The 17,908-nt window shown below is 37.0% G+C and overlaps 1 protein-coding gene and 1 pseudogene across 1 annotated transcript; both read left to right on the top strand.

The window, feature by feature from the left end:
* The first annotated feature begins 816 nt into the window (after positions 1 to 816).
* LOC101311649 lies at positions 817 to 2,494 on the top strand (annotated as a pseudogene).
* A 9,707-nt stretch (positions 2,495 to 12,201) lies between these two features.
* LOC101311939 (protein FAR1-RELATED SEQUENCE 5-like) lies at positions 12,202 to 13,077 on the top strand. Its single transcript, XM_004292016.1, has 2 exons — positions 12,202 to 12,403; positions 12,563 to 13,077. Exons 1-2 carry the CDS (start codon positions 12,202 to 12,204, stop codon positions 13,075 to 13,077), a joined length of 717 nt encoding a protein of 238 aa, XP_004292064.1.
* Positions 13,078 to 17,908: the final 4,831 nt, after the last annotated feature.

The raw sequence follows: 17,908 nt of genomic DNA on the forward strand, positions 1-17,908 counted from the left end.
CTACTCTACTCTACTCTCTCTCTCTCTCTACTCTCTCTCTCTCTCTCTCTCTCTCTCTCTCTCTCTCTCTCTCTCTCTCTCTCTCTCTCTCTCTCTCTCTCTCTCTCAACTAGCTTCTTACCATCCTTCAATTGACCAATTCTTATCAATAAGAGTATAACAGGATGCATATTAGGTTCTTACCCTAATCCAAATCCATAGTCATAATATGTGATCGGTTCCATGAACAATCATGTAAATCTGGTATTGATATACAAACTTTGTTCGTAACTCAAGCAAATACCCAGCAGATTATTTACCCAGCTTATACTTAAAATAATCAAGTAGTCAAGATGTAATTAATCTATACCACAAATTTCTACTACACTTATTGAAGGTATAAAGTTCTAATACGTTTAACTCAAAGTCTCAAACCATAAAGCTTTCTACTTTCATACATTAAGACCAATATTATCTCAGATCATTCCTATGGAAAAAATCAACACCAAAAGCCAAATTGAGCAAATGATATTTGTCCCCTTGTTGCAATTGGTGAGAGAGCGAGGAGGAGAGAATAGAAGTTGGACGTCTTATGGAGATGAAGACGGCACATCAGATCAGAGAGAAGATGGAAAAAGTTAGGGTTAAAAGATAAAACCATAAAAGTGAAAAAAGAAATATAAATGTTTTAATTACAGAAATATAAAAATATAAAAGGAAAAATTAGGTGTTGATGAAGTGGCTATGGCACATAAGGTGAGCTTTAGGTGGTTCCTAAAAAGGTGGTTCACTTACCATTACTCTTATGATTTTATTTGCATTGCTGTAGATGCTAAGCATTTGATCGGTAGAAGATTCAATGACCCGTGTGTTAGAACTTAGAAGTGACATGAAGTTATTGCCTTTCAGGGTGATTTCCGGCAATAATAACAAACCGATGATTGTTGTTAATTATAAGAATGAAACGAAGCACTTAGCTCCGGAGGAGATATCATCAATGGTTCTCTCTAAGATGGGTGATATTGCAGATGGCATATCTTGGTTTGGTAGTAAAGAATGTAGTTGTAACTGTCCCAGCATATTTCAATGACTCTCAACGACAGGCTACAAAGGACGCTGGTTTGATTGCCAGTATGAATGTTATGCGTATTATTAATGAGCCAACAGCTGCAGCAATTGCATATGGTCTTTATTGACAAAAAATCCAGTAGCACTGGTATAAAGAATGTTCTCATATTCGATCTTGGTGGTGGTACCTTTGATGTTTCCATTCTGAAAATTGAAGATGAGATATTTGAAGTGAGAGCTACTGATGGAGATACTCATCTTGGAGGTGAAGATTTTGACAATAGAATGATGGACCATTTTATAAAAGAGTTTGAGAAGAAACACCAGATGGACATCAACAAAAACTCTAAAGCATTGAGGAGATTGAGATCGATGTTCTTGTGAGAGAGCAAAGAGAACTCTTCAACTGTTGAAACCACTATAGAAATTGATTCTTTGTTTGGGGGCGAGGACTTTTATTCCAAAATAACAAAAGCAAAATTTGAGGAGCTTAATACTGATCTCTTTAAAAAATGTATGGAGCATGTGGACAAGTGTATAAGGGCTGCTAATATAGACATTAACAACATTTATGATGTTGTTCTTGTTGGTGGATCTACTAGGATTCCCAAGATACAACAGCTATTGCAGGGATTCTTTAACGGTAAGGAGCTTTATAAAAGCATCAATCCAGATGAGGCAGTTGCATATGAGGCTGCCGTTCAAGCTATAGTATTGAGTGGTGGTGTTCAGGCTGTTCAGGATTTACTCCTACTGGATGTAACTCCGCTTTCCCTTGGTTTGTGGCGCCATACAGGAAAAACAACTGTAATGATCCCAAGAAACACTACTATTCCCTTCAAGAAAGAAAAAGCTTTCACAACCAGCGTGCAAAACCAATTTGGTGTGTATATATATGTTGTTGAGGGTGAAAGAGTAATGGCTCGAGATAACAAACTTTTGGGTGGAATGGAACTCAACGACCTACCTCCAAGTCCAAAGGGTACCTATGATCAATATATGTTTTGAGATAGATGCAAATGGAATATTGGTTGTCTCTTCAGAAGAAAAGTTATTATCCGGAAGGAATAAGAACAAGATAACAATAAATGATTACAAGAACAGATTACACAACTGGGAAATAGAGAAGATGGTAAAGGATGCAGAGAAATACAAGAAAGAGGACCAAGAAAATGAAAAGAAAGAAGAGGCTAAAGAATTATTCAAGTTGTATGCATATGAGTTGAGGGATAGCGTTAGTGATCTCGCCGTTCAGGGAGCAAACAAGAAGACAATTGTTGACGCGGTTAAAAGGGCTTTGCAGTGGCTTAGTGAGAACCAACTTGCTGAATGCAGTAAATACGATGATGAAAGGAAAAAGCTTGAAACTCTTTGCAATCCCATTATTGCGAAAGCCAAGATGCGTCAGCTGCAGGCTGCTGGTAATATCCATGATGCTGCTCGATGAAGCTGTCGGTGCTAGTCTTTCTTGGATCCGGCTCCTCTAAAGTTACACTCTCTAAAGTTAAGTAAATTTCATAAATTCTCGATCATTAATAGGATCCAATGGTTTAAGCAATATGCCACATCAACTAACATAAATTTTAGATTTTCCTTCACAAATGACGGCAACTTCTACCGTTACCAGCCATCTCTCATTCTCTCTTTGATTCATCTCTGAGTTTACCCTCTCCGGTTAAGCGATGATTTTCTTGGTCTATTATTCCTAGGATCTGACCAAGGGTAGACCAAGTCTGTTTAAGCATGTTTGATGTGGTGGTGTTAACCCCAAATTGCATTGGTTTGGGTCCTGATCACTTTACCATGAACAATTTCTGCATAATTGATGGATGAGAATAAAAGTTATTCTGTGATCCCATATTCTTTAGCGTTCTAAACTTCCAATATAATTATGTTTCATGATCGATTAAGGGTACCTCCCAATTGTGTAGGCATACATTATTAATCTGAATGCTATGATTTCACTTTTCCATCAATTATAAGCAACATTTCGCAGAAAAAGATCTAATGCTAAATCTGTGATGAACAAGAACCGATCTTCTCGATTGATCTCTCAAATTCATTTCTTGCGGTTCCCTTCTAATAATTCATAGTTTTTTTATGTTCTTTTTGTATTTCATATTGTCAATGCAGTCCAAATTCCAGAATTTTGATTTCCTCGATTTCAATCTGTATGCAACTGCTAATGTTACGTGTAGGAAGAGATCAATAGAAAGAGAGATAATCGTAGGACTGCGTACTGAGGTTTTTTTTTATTTTTAGAAGAATTATAGAACTGACGTTCCGTTAGCCAAATTGTTATGCTAGATGCTGTGGCATAATTCCAACCATTAGATTCTAATAATGGATTAGATTTTATGAAATTTACAGAAACTGCAGATAACTAACTTTAGAAGATCCTAATCCGTCTTTCTTTGCTTTCCTACAGCATGCATTGATCACCTTCTTAAGTATTACATGCATTAAGACATTTGTTTTTTTTTTTTTGGTAAAATGATTATTGGCCTTAATAAGGCCTAAGATTTAAGACTTTAATCTTAGGTGGCATGCTATATCATCTAGACACATCATCAATTAAAAAGATTATGTCATGTCGTTCTTAATAAAAAAAACAATCTTATCTTTATAAATCCAATAGCTTTAGATTATTTTGTCTTTTTATTAGGAGAAAAAACTGATTTTTTTTTCTTTCTTTTTTCTTTCTCTTTTTATTTTCATCACTATCAGCTTAGATTAAACATTAAAATATAGTGTGAATACATATATTTATGAGAATATACTTGTTCAAAAACGACGAATTCTTATGAAATATATATATATATATATATATTCCAAGGATCCCATTTTTTTGGGTTTATATGAGGGACACACTCTGCCGTCCGATCTATTTTAATGAGCTGCAACGGCTCAGATCAAGTCAAGTTAATAAACCCCGTTCTAACCCGAGTTAACCTAACCTGTGCGCGACTCTTTCATTTCCCAATTCTCAAACTCATCGATCTCTTCCTTCTTTGGCCCTCACAATGAAAAGACTGCGAAATGAAAGTAAGAGAAGCTCGAGAGGCCACTCACAGAGAGAAAGATCAAGAAACCGGTCAAAAGAGAGAAAGATCGATAATCATCTATGGTTCTCTTTTATTTCCAAGTCAGAAAGGTATGACAATCTTCTGCTCTCAATCAATTTCTTTCCAGTTTCTTTTATATGAGCTCTAGGTTTATGATGTTTTTGATTGTTCAAATAAGCATGGGTGAAGAATGGTCTTCAACTTGACTAAACTGGAAAAAAAAATTTGATTATATCCTTCCATGACAATAGAATAAAGCAAACATTCAAGATAACAATTCAGTTTTGTTACCCTTAGTGTCATCACAACACAACTCTTAGCTTCACTAAATTTGATCATTACTGATCGGCATGTACAAAAAACCAATTAATACGATTCGGTTGCTTTATAGATATTGTTGTTGTTGTGAGTGTTCTAAATTTTGTGTGTTTGGTAAGTCTGTGAGTTTGTCATTGCTTTCTGATTCCTTTTTATGATTTTCATTGTCTTTGATTTTCAAGCTCTAACTTTTGTATTATTGTTGATGTTCAAGAAACTGCAGCTGACATGTCGTTAATAGACCCCATGGAAATTGAAACTACTGAGATGTCATCAGTACCTATGGAATTAGAGATTAATGAGATGCTTGTCGCTGAGGAACTAGAAATTGATCCTATTCAAGTAGTCCATCCGTCACAAGAAAATATCTCTACTTAAGCTTTCTATCCTCAAGTAAGAAATGAGCTTAAGCCCTTCAAAGGTCAGCAATTTATAACATGGGAAGAGGCACATGATTTTTATAAAAAATATGTATCTGCAGCTGGGTTTATTGTACGACTTGGTTCTAGTAGGAGGAGCAAAAAAACTACTAAGTTTATAAGGAGAGAGTTTTATTGCAATAGACAAGGATACGGTCCGAGTGAATTGGTTGGTGACGAGAAAAGGATCCGGGGTGTACTAAGGGAGGACTGTAAAGCAAGAATGATAGTTGTGAGAGTAAACTCTGGTGGATTTGTAGTTACAATATTTGATGAAGGCCACACTCATCCTATGACAAGTCCAAGAAGACTCCACTTAGTAAAGTCTAATCGTGGGCTTACTAAAGCTCAGCGATCATTATGAGAACAACCACTACCAGGACAAGCACTTTAGCCGACGAAGATATTAGCCGACGAGCCTTCGTCGGCTATGGTTTCGTCAGGAAAGAGTCGTCGGCAATAACTTTAGCCGATGAAACTAGCTAGAAGACGTCGTCGGCTATTGTCCCAGAATTAAGCCGACGAATATCTTAAATGTTTCGTCGACCATAGTCTGAGACTTTAGCCGACAAAACATTTAAGATATTCGTCGGCTAAAGTATGTAATAAAAAAAATTTTAAAAATAACTATAGCCAACGAAATATAGTCTGTTTCGTCGGCTTAATTTAGAAGGGTTTAGCCGACGAAACATGCCATAATTCATTGGCTAAACCTTATAAAAAAAATTAAAAATACTATAGCCGACGAATATCTTACATGTTTCGTCGGCTATAAGTCCATTCAAGTAAAAAAAAACCCAAAATTTCTAAATTACCATTCCAAGAAAGCTGCAAAATACACCAAAACAATTCCATATAACCAACAACAAACACATAAAACTATATAATTGATCAACTACACAAAATCTAGATCGTCTAAATCAATATCCGATTCTGGGGGCTGCTGCGGAGGAGGTTGCGGCGGCTGAGGTAGCGGTATAGGCGTAGGCATGGGTGAAGCCGGAAGTCCCTAAAGCTGGGCAGCTGTAAACTCCTGCAAGTACTGGAACATCTGCTGCTGCTAGGCCTACTGGGTGGCATATATCGCGGCAGTATAGGCTGTCTGAGCGGCGATCTGGGCGGCATGAGCGGCAGCCTGAGCAGCTTGCTGTTCCCGTAGTCTCTCAACTTCCGACTCTAGCTGAGTCGTCCTGTTGCTAGTCGAGGTTGCCTTTCGTTGAAATCTTGGAGTGGTCTTCAGGACCCCCTCGCCATTCTTTCCTAAACCCCGGCAATAAAAGTTGTTTCCTCGCGGTGGGAAGGTTGTGCCCATGATCCTCGTCCCAACCCTCGGATCCGAAGCGTCGATCAGAGACATGGCTTCGGACATCTCTTCCTCCTGCGTGTCCGGCCATGCCTCCCTCACTATAGCACTCATCACCTCGTCACTAGCCTCCCTCACCTTTGCCTAATTGGATAGCAAAAAAATGATTAATTAACATTTTGACATATATATAAGTAAAATTAAAAATTTAAAAACGTAAGATGACTTAATACAATATCCTCCTGGGCGTCAGGATATGCCTTCTTGTATGTATAGACGTACCGGTTGACTTCTGGATGTTCCCTGGCCGCCTCATCCATGAAGACAGCGAACGGCATGATGGTTCCTTGTGTTGCGTTGCCGGTTCTAAGCGTTCGCCCGGGAAACGACCTTCAAAGAAAAAAATAAAATATTAGTAAAATATTTAAAAACGGACTTACTAATGACAAATTAACTAATTAATTTTTTTAAATACTTGTTTATGAGGGTTGTTGAATTCTGATGTCAGGAGGCAACGCCACTCGTACTCCCTGTACTGGAACTCAACAGGGGTACCAGAACGTGCGTTCCCGTGCGTAGTCCACTGGGTCTGCAACTCGTTCTTCCACTCCTTGTACCTACAGATACAACAAAAATATTAGAAATATTATTAATATCACATACAATTTTGTTTTTTCATTAACTTCCCGACATACCTTCCCCCATGCACAACGTCCGTCCAGCTATTCTTCAGGTGCTCAGGAATATCAAACCACACTTGCATTTAACCGTTTATTAGTTTAGTTTTTCGAGAAATCAACAATGTAATACATTATTGAGACATTTTGTAAACTCACTGACATCGCGTTGTGGACCATGTCCTTAACCTCCTGCGAGACCTCGCCCCAGTCTGACCACAACATAGGGACTCTATCCCTAATGAGCGCTCCCACGCGGCCGGAGCACGTTCTCAACTTCCCGCCCGATACTATGTGGCCATCCCCATCAGTATCGATGACGATCCTCCCTGAGGTATTGACGGTCTTCTCGAGAGCCTTCCATGTGACAGGGCCTCTCTTCTTCTTTGTTGGCTTCGCTCTGACGGTGCCTATCACATGATAAACCAAATTGATTATTAAAATCAGAGACCCTTTATTATTAATTATAAGAAAACAAATCATTCATCTTTCATTACCTGAGGGCGATGCGGTGGACGCGACGGATTCCGTCTCTGTCGCCGATGATGATACCCTTGCGGAAATAAGAGGCGTATCAAAAGGCACGAACCGGTACGCCGCTGATGGAGCCACTGGCGGGGACAGTGGATAAATCGGCGTCCCTGAGCCATTGACTGCAGGTTAGGCCGGTATCATCCGCGGAAGGAACAGATGGGGCGGCGGCATCTGTACCCCAGATGACCCACCATCCGAAGCAGTAGGACCCGGAGTGGGCGCCCGGTGTATCTCAGGTATACGAGGTGCAGACACCTCCGTCTGGGTCTGAGGCCACAGCTGCCTCGAGAAATGAGGGACGCCCCGCTACCTCGATGAAGGGGGCACCTCCGGCTGCCTCAAGGAATGGGAAACGCTCGGCTGTCTCTGTGCCGTCTCCAGAATGGTAGCACGTCTGGCTGTCATGGGGCCCCAAAACAACTTTTAAGGGTTGCTAGAGGTTCCCTCAGACGATTCGGACCTTTGGCCCTTCGAACCCTTAGTCGATCTAAAATTATTGCTCATCATGTTTAAAATATTAATTTGAATCAAAGCTGAGGTATGGACGGATACACTCAGTGGGCTGTATAAGCTCCAGCCTAGACAGTTTTTTGGAGAAGAAAAACCCTCAAGTAGAGGTATATTTACTTGTGCAGCCATTACCCATACCAAGAAATTAAAAAAAAAAAAAAAAAACTAAGTAGGCAGCTTCTACTCTTCACACTATGACACAGTCATTCTCCATTTCTCCTATACTCATTTTTCACTATTGTCAGTTCTTCTATCAACATTAGAGCCCATTTATCATATCTTTAAAACCCATTCAATGTTGCTCGTTAATTCATCTACTATCTATTACTCATTTGTTCCCCGTGTTGTATATAGGAGCAAATTGGAAACTCATCAGACAACTGCAAAGCTGTGGAGCGCGGTGAAAATAATATTGCATTACACAAGTCAGTCTTTGCAAGAAGAAGTAGCAGACAACTTCAAAGTTAGAAAATTTCACTTCTCAAATTCAAACTTTGACAAATTCCTAACCCAAAAAATCTGCATGTAATTCATAGCCAATAAATCTGCATCATGTAATGTCCTAATTGCTTGAATCAGCACATCCTCATTTTTACTTCTAGAACTTCCAGTTCGGTACCTGACTCATCTTAACGATTAAGTTAGCATTCGACTAGAAAGATATATAATCACTAGTTAGTCAATACAGCAAACATAGCAAGCAAAAAACTTGACCAATCACAACAGATAAGCAAAACTCCCCAAACATAAAAGAGTCCAAATTCAATTGAAAAAACGATCAAACCACACAATCAAGATGAAGCAAAATATCATAAAGGACGAACCTTTGATCAGTTCTCAGTGGTCTGCACTCTGCAGCCGAGCAGGCGACGGCGAGGCGGGCGAGCAGACTTCGGAAGACGAGCGACGGCGTCACGGCGAGGCGGGCGAGCAGACTGCAGACGCCAGACAAAGATGAGGAAGATAGTGAGGACGGTGAAGAGGAGGAGGGATCGGGGCTGGAGCAGAATGGAGATGGCTCGAGGACAGCTCGAGGAGGCGGTGGAGGCTGTGGAGCGCGGTGAGGGCTCGAGGAGGCGGTTTAGGGTTTTTTAGAGCATTGTGGAGGCTGTCGAGCGTTGGGTTTAATTATATACCCTATACCTTTAGCCGACGAAATTTTTACTTCGTCGGCTAACCTTTGAAATTCGTCGGCTAACATTTGAAATTTGTCGGCTAACCTTTGAAATTCGTCGGCTAAACCTGTGAATCTCGTCGGCTAAAGTAATGAAATTTGTCGGCTATATTACTTTTTATTTAATATTTTCAATTTATTTGTTTTCTTTTATTTTATCAACTATAGCCGACGAATTTTCAATAATGTCGTCGGCTGTAGTACTTTTTATACATTCAGCACATTGTGATTGTGATGATCAAACTTGAGAAACGAAAATCCGACCGTCAGATCTGACCATCATGAAAAAATACGTGTGTGGGAAAAAATTCAACTTGATCCGGCAAGGTTAAGGGCTCGATCCGGATGGTCAATCCCGTAAGTCAAACCCCTAAACGCATAGAAAAGGTCATTGGACTGTCTAAATTACGTATTTTGGCCGGACCTTCAATTGAAAATATTTTTAAATCGATGAGACGCAACAAGTGGTATACAAATTTTACGAAAAATAATCACCGAAGATAGAGCTACCCATAGGGAGAAAGAATGAAAAATTGCATTGACTGCATCTATTGACACCGAGACTTTACCGGAATACTGTGATTTTTCAACCGTAGACGTATTTCACTATTTTGGTCATATCTTATTTCATGACTTTTTTGCGTTTGAAGGTTCTACGTATAGTTTGTTTTTGAAACGGAACATTTATTTAACACTTGGTAAACAAGTTATACAACATTAGTAGGCATGTTGTGATTTTGATGATCAAACTTGAGAAACGAAAATCCGACCGTCAGATTTGACCATCATGATAAAATACATGTATGGGAAAAAATTCAACTTGATCCGACAAGGTTAAGGGCTCGATCCGGACGATCAATCTCGTAAGTCAAACCCTTAGACGCACGAAAAAGGTCATTGGACCGTCTAAATTACATCTTTTGGCCGGACCTTCAACTGAAAATAGTTTCAAATCGATGAGACGTAACAAGTCGTATATTAGGGTATTCGTCGGCTAAGGTTTAGGGTTTAGGGTTTAGCCGACGAAATATTAGGGTATTTGTCGGCTAACTGCATCTTAGCCGACGAATTATGACTTATTTAAGATGGTTTTAGCCGACGAAATATACTATAATTCGTCGGCTAAGATGCGGTTAGCCGACGAATTATGGTATATTTCGTCGGATAAAGTATAAAAAATACATTAAAAAGACAGAAGGTTCAATGTAAACCATACTAACTTTCTGTTCATATATCAGCAAAATTCATATAAAATAACAGAAATATGAATTCAACATATGTAAACTATAAAGGTAATACATTCTTTTTTATTACAAATTAATGGATTACGTCCTCTAAATTAAAACTAAGACTCGTAATCGGAATCCTCCGATGAATCTTCTTCAGTGTCAGAATTAATTTCTGATAATCTATGTCTTTCCTCATCGCCAGAGTCTTCGTCTGTTTCTTGATTTGGATCAACATCAATAAGCCTTGGCTCTTCATCACGAATTCGCACCGAACGACCTGCTTTAAAATTATTAAAGCGAACGGTTGATGAAAACCGTTGTTGGATCGTTGGATGTACCGCCAGTCTCAGAAAATTGTCAATGATCATGCGGACCCCCTGATGATGTTTCACCGTGATATAACCAACATATGTACTTCTCCCAAAACCCGTTACTCTTCAGGTGCTACTTTGTCAATCGCAAATCGATGCATATCGCTGCGACACTGACATTTCGTGCACAGGCAATAGAAAATTGTATTCCCGTTAGCATTAGCCAGCGCTTATTCCAGAAAACTCATAACTCCTTTACCATATCTTTTGTCCCATTTTGGAAGCGAAATCCAACTCTTATCCATATCCTGAAAATATAACAAAATATATATGTATAACTCTAATTAATTAAATTTCATATATAAAATCTCAATTCATTTAGTATTCTACATACTACAACTAATTAATAACAAATTAATTAACACATATATATATATATATATATACTTAATAATTATATAACAATATTATATATCAACATCATCACAAAATCATCATCAACTCATATATATCATCAAGAATAACTTCATACCATCAACACAACATTATAAATTAATTAACATATATATATATATATATGTATATCTACTACTTATTAACAACAACTTCATATATATTATCAAATCGATCAACATATATATATATATATATATATATACATCCAACGTACTCAAAATCGATCAACTCAATCACACTTAAAATCGATCAACTCAAATAAAACTCAAAATCAACATAAATACACATATACGTACCTATATATAGCTCCACAAACTAATTATGGACAAATTTCGACGACACCCAAACTTTTTCTCCCATTTTTTTTTTCCAGATGAGCTGCTGTCAAGATCTGCAAATATAAGGCACTTTAGCCGACGAAATTTTAATTTCGTCGGCTAAACTTTTATATTTTCGTCGGCTAAAGTTCACAGACTATAGCCGACAAAAAAAATTCTTTAATTTCGTCGGCTAAAGTTGACCATAGCCGGCGAAAATTTAAATTAGCCGACGAAGGAAAATTTCATCAGCTAAAGTCCATGTTAGCCGACGAAAAAATAATTCGTCGGCCTGGTTTTTTTATTTTCGTCGGCTAAAGCCTTTCTTCTGGTAGTGAACTATCCATGGTAAACATACCCCTATGCAAGCAATTTGACATTCTTGGAGTTCAAGCATGAGGTTTTCAGTACATTGGTTGTACACAACAAGATTTGTACAATCTTGAAAGGGATAAGCGTAAAGAGGAAAAAGGGCAAGATGGAGACATGTTGCATGACTATTTACTACTCGAGCAAGAAAAAAATTCAGGCTTTTGTTTCATAATAAAGGTTGATGCTGAGAATAAGATTACTCATTGTTTTTGGGCTGATGCAATTTCAAGACAGTCATACAAGTTTTATGGTGATGTCATTATCTTTGACACTACATATCAAACCAATTGGTATAGTTTGATTTTTGGCACCATTGATGGGGATTAATAATCATGGTCAGACAATTGTATTTGGAGCTGCATTCTTAAGTGATGAGACTACAGATTCACTTGTGTAGTTGTTGAAAGAATTTCTAAATGCTATGCCAAGTGGTGCTCCTAAAATGATTATTACAGATCAAGATCCGGCCATGGAGAAAGCTATTTCAGAAGTCCTCCCAGACACATTTCATAGATATTGTAGCTGGCATATCTTGAGAAAGTTTTCTGAGAAGCTTGATGCAATCAAATACAGAGATCACTATGAGGCCTTTAGAAAGTGCATATACTCATCTGAGAATGAAGAGGAGTTTGAATTCAAGTGGAGATCAGTTCTTGCAGAGAGTGGATTAAGTGGGCATAATTGGCTGCAATCAATTTATGAACTTCGGTTTAGATAGGTACCAGCCTATATGAACCATGTTTTCTCAGCTGGTATGTCAAGCAGCCAACGAGCTGAAAGTGCACACTCATTCTTTAAGGATTATGTTTCTGATAAAAATTCTTTGGTAGAGTTCATGGTTCGGTTCAATAGGGGTATGTTACATAAACGACGTGAGGAGTTGATTGCAGATCATATTGACGTCAACGAGAAGCCTAGATTTAAGTGTCCCATTAAGATGGAAAAGCAAATGTCTGATATTTATACACGGAAGTACTATTATAAATTTCAAGATCAGTTGTGGGAAAGCTACAACTACAATCAAGAGGTCAGATCGGAGGATGAAAATAAGTGCATACTTAAGGTAACGCGTGAGGATCATGAAGATGGAAGAGCTCGGGTCATCATGTATGATAAATCAAAAGATTTTGCTTCGTGTACTTGCAAATTGTTTGAGAGTGCAGGAGTTCCATGTAGACATGTTTTGGCATACTTGCACAGAATACATCAACTGCATAAATTGCCAGATCAGTACATTTTGAAGAGATGGACAAAGTCTGCAAAATCTGAGGTTGTGATGGACAAGAGTGGCATGGAGATCACTGTTAACAAGTCCTTACTTGAAAAACGTGGTCTACTGCTTTAGCAATATTCACATGTAATTGATAACGTTGTCTTGAGTGAAGAAGCAAGTCAATTGTTTCAGGAAACAATGGATTCTTTGATTGAGAAGATTAAGCCACTACTTGCTAATAGCAGCAGTGATGGTGTGGAGCCTCTTTCAAAAAGAAGTTCAACTCAAGAAAGTACTTTTCGTGAACCGGATGAAGTTAAGACAAAAGGAAGGGCAAAAAGAATTAAGAGAGGAAAAGAGAAGAGCAAAGGAAAGTGCAATGGTACGGGTATACATTGTCATGGATGTGGCAAAGACGGGCAGACTCATGACAAACGCAATTGTCCAGTGTTGCTCAAAAAGTAAGGACACATATTTAACTTATTTCAGATAGTTTGTTGTTGATGTTTGGTTAGTATGTCATTAAACATATGTTGTTTTGTTGTTTTAGATTTCCTGATGCTGATACAAATGAAAATTCTAGTGGAGATTGTACTGATGATAGTTATTCTTCACAGGTAATATTCCTTAGTATACCATACATAAGAGTCTGACTTTTTTTTTCTCAAAGAATTTATTGCCTTCCTTTTTCTGATTTATACCTTGTTCTCAGGACGATTAGCTGCTTGTTGTGTGCATGATCAGACATATTTTGGAGATGCAAAGGAGATATGCTAACATTTAGTCTTTGGATGTTACTTTAGTGATGCAGAGAAGATTTATAATATTTGGTTTTTGGCTCTTAGCATTGTTGTTCAAGCTAATATAGAATGATAGAGTAATTTGCTTCTGAGTTAGTAGTAGCCATGTGTGTCTGTTGTTAGTATTTCCAACTCTATTGTTCTGATGTTAGAGTAATTTGCTTATGAGTTGGTGTATTGATAACTGCAGACTGATTATGAATATAAGGATGGGTGTTTGTGTTCAATCTTGAGGCACCAGAAAGGTTGGTTATGCAGAATGTTTTGCAAAAGATTTGAACAACAGATTTAAAGCTAGGCTACTTGCAAAAGCTTATTGATAGTCTATCAATAAAAATTGATCATGCATTTTCATAAGTGAGTAAAATACATTTGTTCAGAACCTTCTTTTACAATTGATAATAGACAACAATAGCCATTAATGACAGATAAATTGTATTGATACAACTATGAGGTGAAAATGATGGCGACAACATCAATGGTAAGGCATATCATTGCTTGATCACCGAGCTACAGTCATGTATTTTTGGTTTGGCTTCGCCATCTTCTTGAATGTGCATCCAACATAGCTCTAGTACTCATTGCTTAATAAATCAACTTTCAAGAGCTTGTGGGAAGAGAAATTGCGCCTACATTGTATGGATAAGGACCTTTAATGTCTTCTGTCTATACACACAACATAAGCTTCACATTTCCTCAACATGCAGACCAAAAAAGGGAGAAGAAAATCTCCAGTTAAAAGTTGAATTGGCATAACTGAATTGGCACCATTTGGCTCTTGATCAACCTATAAAAAGCATAAAGTCCTTGAGATTAAGAACATGCCTGGATTTAAAATAGAGAAAGATAAGCATAGTAAATGGTCTAGAATCATAATGTAGGCAAATTGATCATATACCAAGCAATCATGTATCAGCTATTTCTACAAATTATAGATTACAATTCAACCAATATGGTTAGACGTTCAGTATAAGGCGCAATACTTGTAGTGGCATATTTCCACTTAAACCAATCTATATATGATTCATATAATTTGCCTACCGGTTACAAAACATATAATTCATGAATATGGCTAAAATTTGTCCTTGTAGCATATTTTCATAAACTAAGCTTCATGTACTTACCTTTATCACTAGTAAGCTTCAGATGGTAATGCTATGCCTGACCAGATAGGATCATATATGACATAGTTCATTGTACTCGGGAATATGTCTTACCTGAAACAACCATCAAAGCCCAAAATCAGCAAAACACCCAAATTCGTGATCACCATAAAATTCAATAAAATAAAATAAAAACCCAGATCCTCATCACTCAAAAGAATGCAAATTCATTACAAAGTTATGATCTTTCTCCTTGAATCGAGTACCCAACACAGAGATTTGAGTACCCAACACAGTCATTACAAAGTTATGATCTTTCTCCTTGAATCGAGTACCCAACACAGCGATTGTGACGCCTAATGAAACAAAAGTGAATAAGCTAGAGAGAGGACCTTATTTTCTTTTGCTGAGAGGGTTGTCAAGGCAGTTAGAGAGTAGCTTCATCTTCTCGAATCTGATCATTCTTCTTTAGTTTTTTGTCTCAATCTTTGAGGTCTTGAATTGTATCAGAAAGGGCTAACTCAATTCTCAAAAAACAAAAGCAAAGAGAGGAAGACGAGATTGGGAAACGGAAGAGTCGCACACAAGTTAGGTTAACTCGATCGGGTTAGAACTGGGTTTATTAACTTGACTTGATCTGAGCCGTTGCAGCTCATTAAATCAAATCGAACGGCAGAGAGTGTGTCCTTCACATAAAACCCAAAAACTAGGAGTCCCTCCATTGGAACGGGGCGTATATATATATATATATATATATATATATATATATAGACACACACACATATAATTAATTTACTACCAAAAGAAAAAACTAATTTCCGTACCAAGAAGAAACAATATATATATATATAATAAATGATTCGAACCAAAATAATGTTTATTATACGTAATCATCCAAAATAAATTCGATAGAGATTTTTGTATTTTTTGTATTTTTAAAATTCGATACAGAATATGGCTTATATATAGATATATATTATTATTTTAACCTGAAAAAATAAAATATTAAAATTGATAAGTTAAGAGTCTAGAACTATTTCGATTCACAAAGATAGAAAGAAATTTTATTAAATGTACGAATTAATTTATGGTATAAAATCCTAATTTAGTATGATTATTAACTTGGTCATTATTAATAAATTAATTAAATTTGGTATATACAAATTCATATTAAGAGGGTAACAAAATATGCCGTATTAGTATGTAGCATCTATTAATTGTTAGGGTTAATATTGTATTTTTACATAAGAATGAAATGACATGATTTATTAAATTGATAATGTGTTTATGTGACATGACATGCCACATAGAATTAAGGCCATAAATCTAGGTCTTATTAATGCCCTTTAGCACTACTTTTTTTTTTCTTTTTTCTTTTTGAATGATAATACATTTGTACGTTCTTTCAAAATTGAATTCAGAATAAAAAACTTGAAGTTAATTAAGGGTTTATAAAGATTTACTTTTACCTGTAGTTTTGGTTGATTCTTTGATCGTACAGTGGTGTAGTTGGTAACATCACTATTATTTTTATTTCTTTTACACGAGTAGTGATTAATTGCCTCTTAAAAGTCATAAATATTATTTTAATCTTACCTTCACGGCACATGAGTTTCTTCTTCAGAAGCCCAGTTAAAGTACACAAACAAACCTAAGAGCAAGTCCACCCCAAGGGGTTTTAAAGACCTACGTCATGGGCCACATCAGATTGAAGACCCAGCCTTAAAAACCATGCTTCCACCCATGAAAAAAAACCACCACCATTGAGAATTGGGTCATAACTTGGGTCAGACCCATGACCCAGGTCACCATTTTCTATTACCCGAGCCTTCCCATCCAGGTCAGCCCGAGCCCACATACTCTGATGACGCCAGCCATGTGAAGCGTTGGAAAGGATGGTGATCGACGCATGAATGAAGGCGCGTTGAGCCACGAACCAATTGAAGAACGTGTTCATGTTGCGTGAAGACCACTTGTCATGACATGCAACATATATATATATATATATATATATATATATATATATATTTGGCCCAACAACACGTTTTGATATACAAGTGGATCTGACCGTTAGTTTAAATTCAAATAGCAATCTAACGGCTTAAACTTAATAGCTGTTAGTTAATTATTTTTTTTCAAAATAACTACTACAAAAATTAGAGTATTAATTAATTAGGATGAATGACATAAAAAGAAATTTTCTAATAATCGTAAATTTGCCCCATAAACTCTTATAAACAATATAAATAAAGATAATATAAATTACAATACCAGTAACTCACCCAATTTTAAAAATAAAAGAATTCCTGCATACCACTATTTTTTTTATGTTATCTTTGTGTTATTTTTAAATAATTATATTTTATTTTTTTCTAGGTTTGGTCTGTCAATTTAAGTCATGAAATAAATATTTTAATTTCAATATGTCATTTTGTTTATTTAATTATGATTTTATTAACATATAAAATCATTTTCACACTCAAAATACCTATTATAAAACTCAATAAACAGTCACTGTCACGTGGCAACCCAGAAACAAAAACAGTGGGTGGAAACTGCAGCCTAAAATCACTGTCACGTGGCGATCCAAATCTCATAACCCAGGCTTTTCCAACGAAGACCCAGAGGGTGGAACCGTGGATGGAAACTGCAGCCCAAAATCACTGCTACGTGGTGATCCAGATCTCATGAACTAGGTTTTTCCAACGAAGACTTAGAGGGTGCACTTCCTCTAAAAGAGGTGTAGAAGCCCCTTTTAAGTTCTAAGACCATCTCCAATGGAGGGCTAAGGGCTTGATATAGCCCAAATATTGAACAAAACCAACTCTAATGGGAGGCTATGCTATACCAAAAATGGGTTTTGAGGGGCTATAATGCCAAAGGTTGGGCTACAATTAGCCCTTTCTATAGCAACTGCTAAATCTGACGTGGGCTCTACAATTGCAGCCCAATTTGACCAACTCAACAGATCAATGGTTGAGAATTGAGATGTTATTTAGCTGATGTCATGCTGATGTCATCAGCTGTTTACATATATCCGTTGGTTTCTTTTTTATTTTT

The sequence above is a fragment of the Fragaria vesca genome, linkage group LG2 (genome assembly GCF_000184155.1).
Source record: "Fragaria vesca subsp. vesca linkage group LG2, FraVesHawaii_1.0, whole genome shotgun sequence".
Classification (NCBI taxonomy): domain Eukaryota; kingdom Viridiplantae; phylum Streptophyta; class Magnoliopsida; order Rosales; family Rosaceae; genus Fragaria; species Fragaria vesca.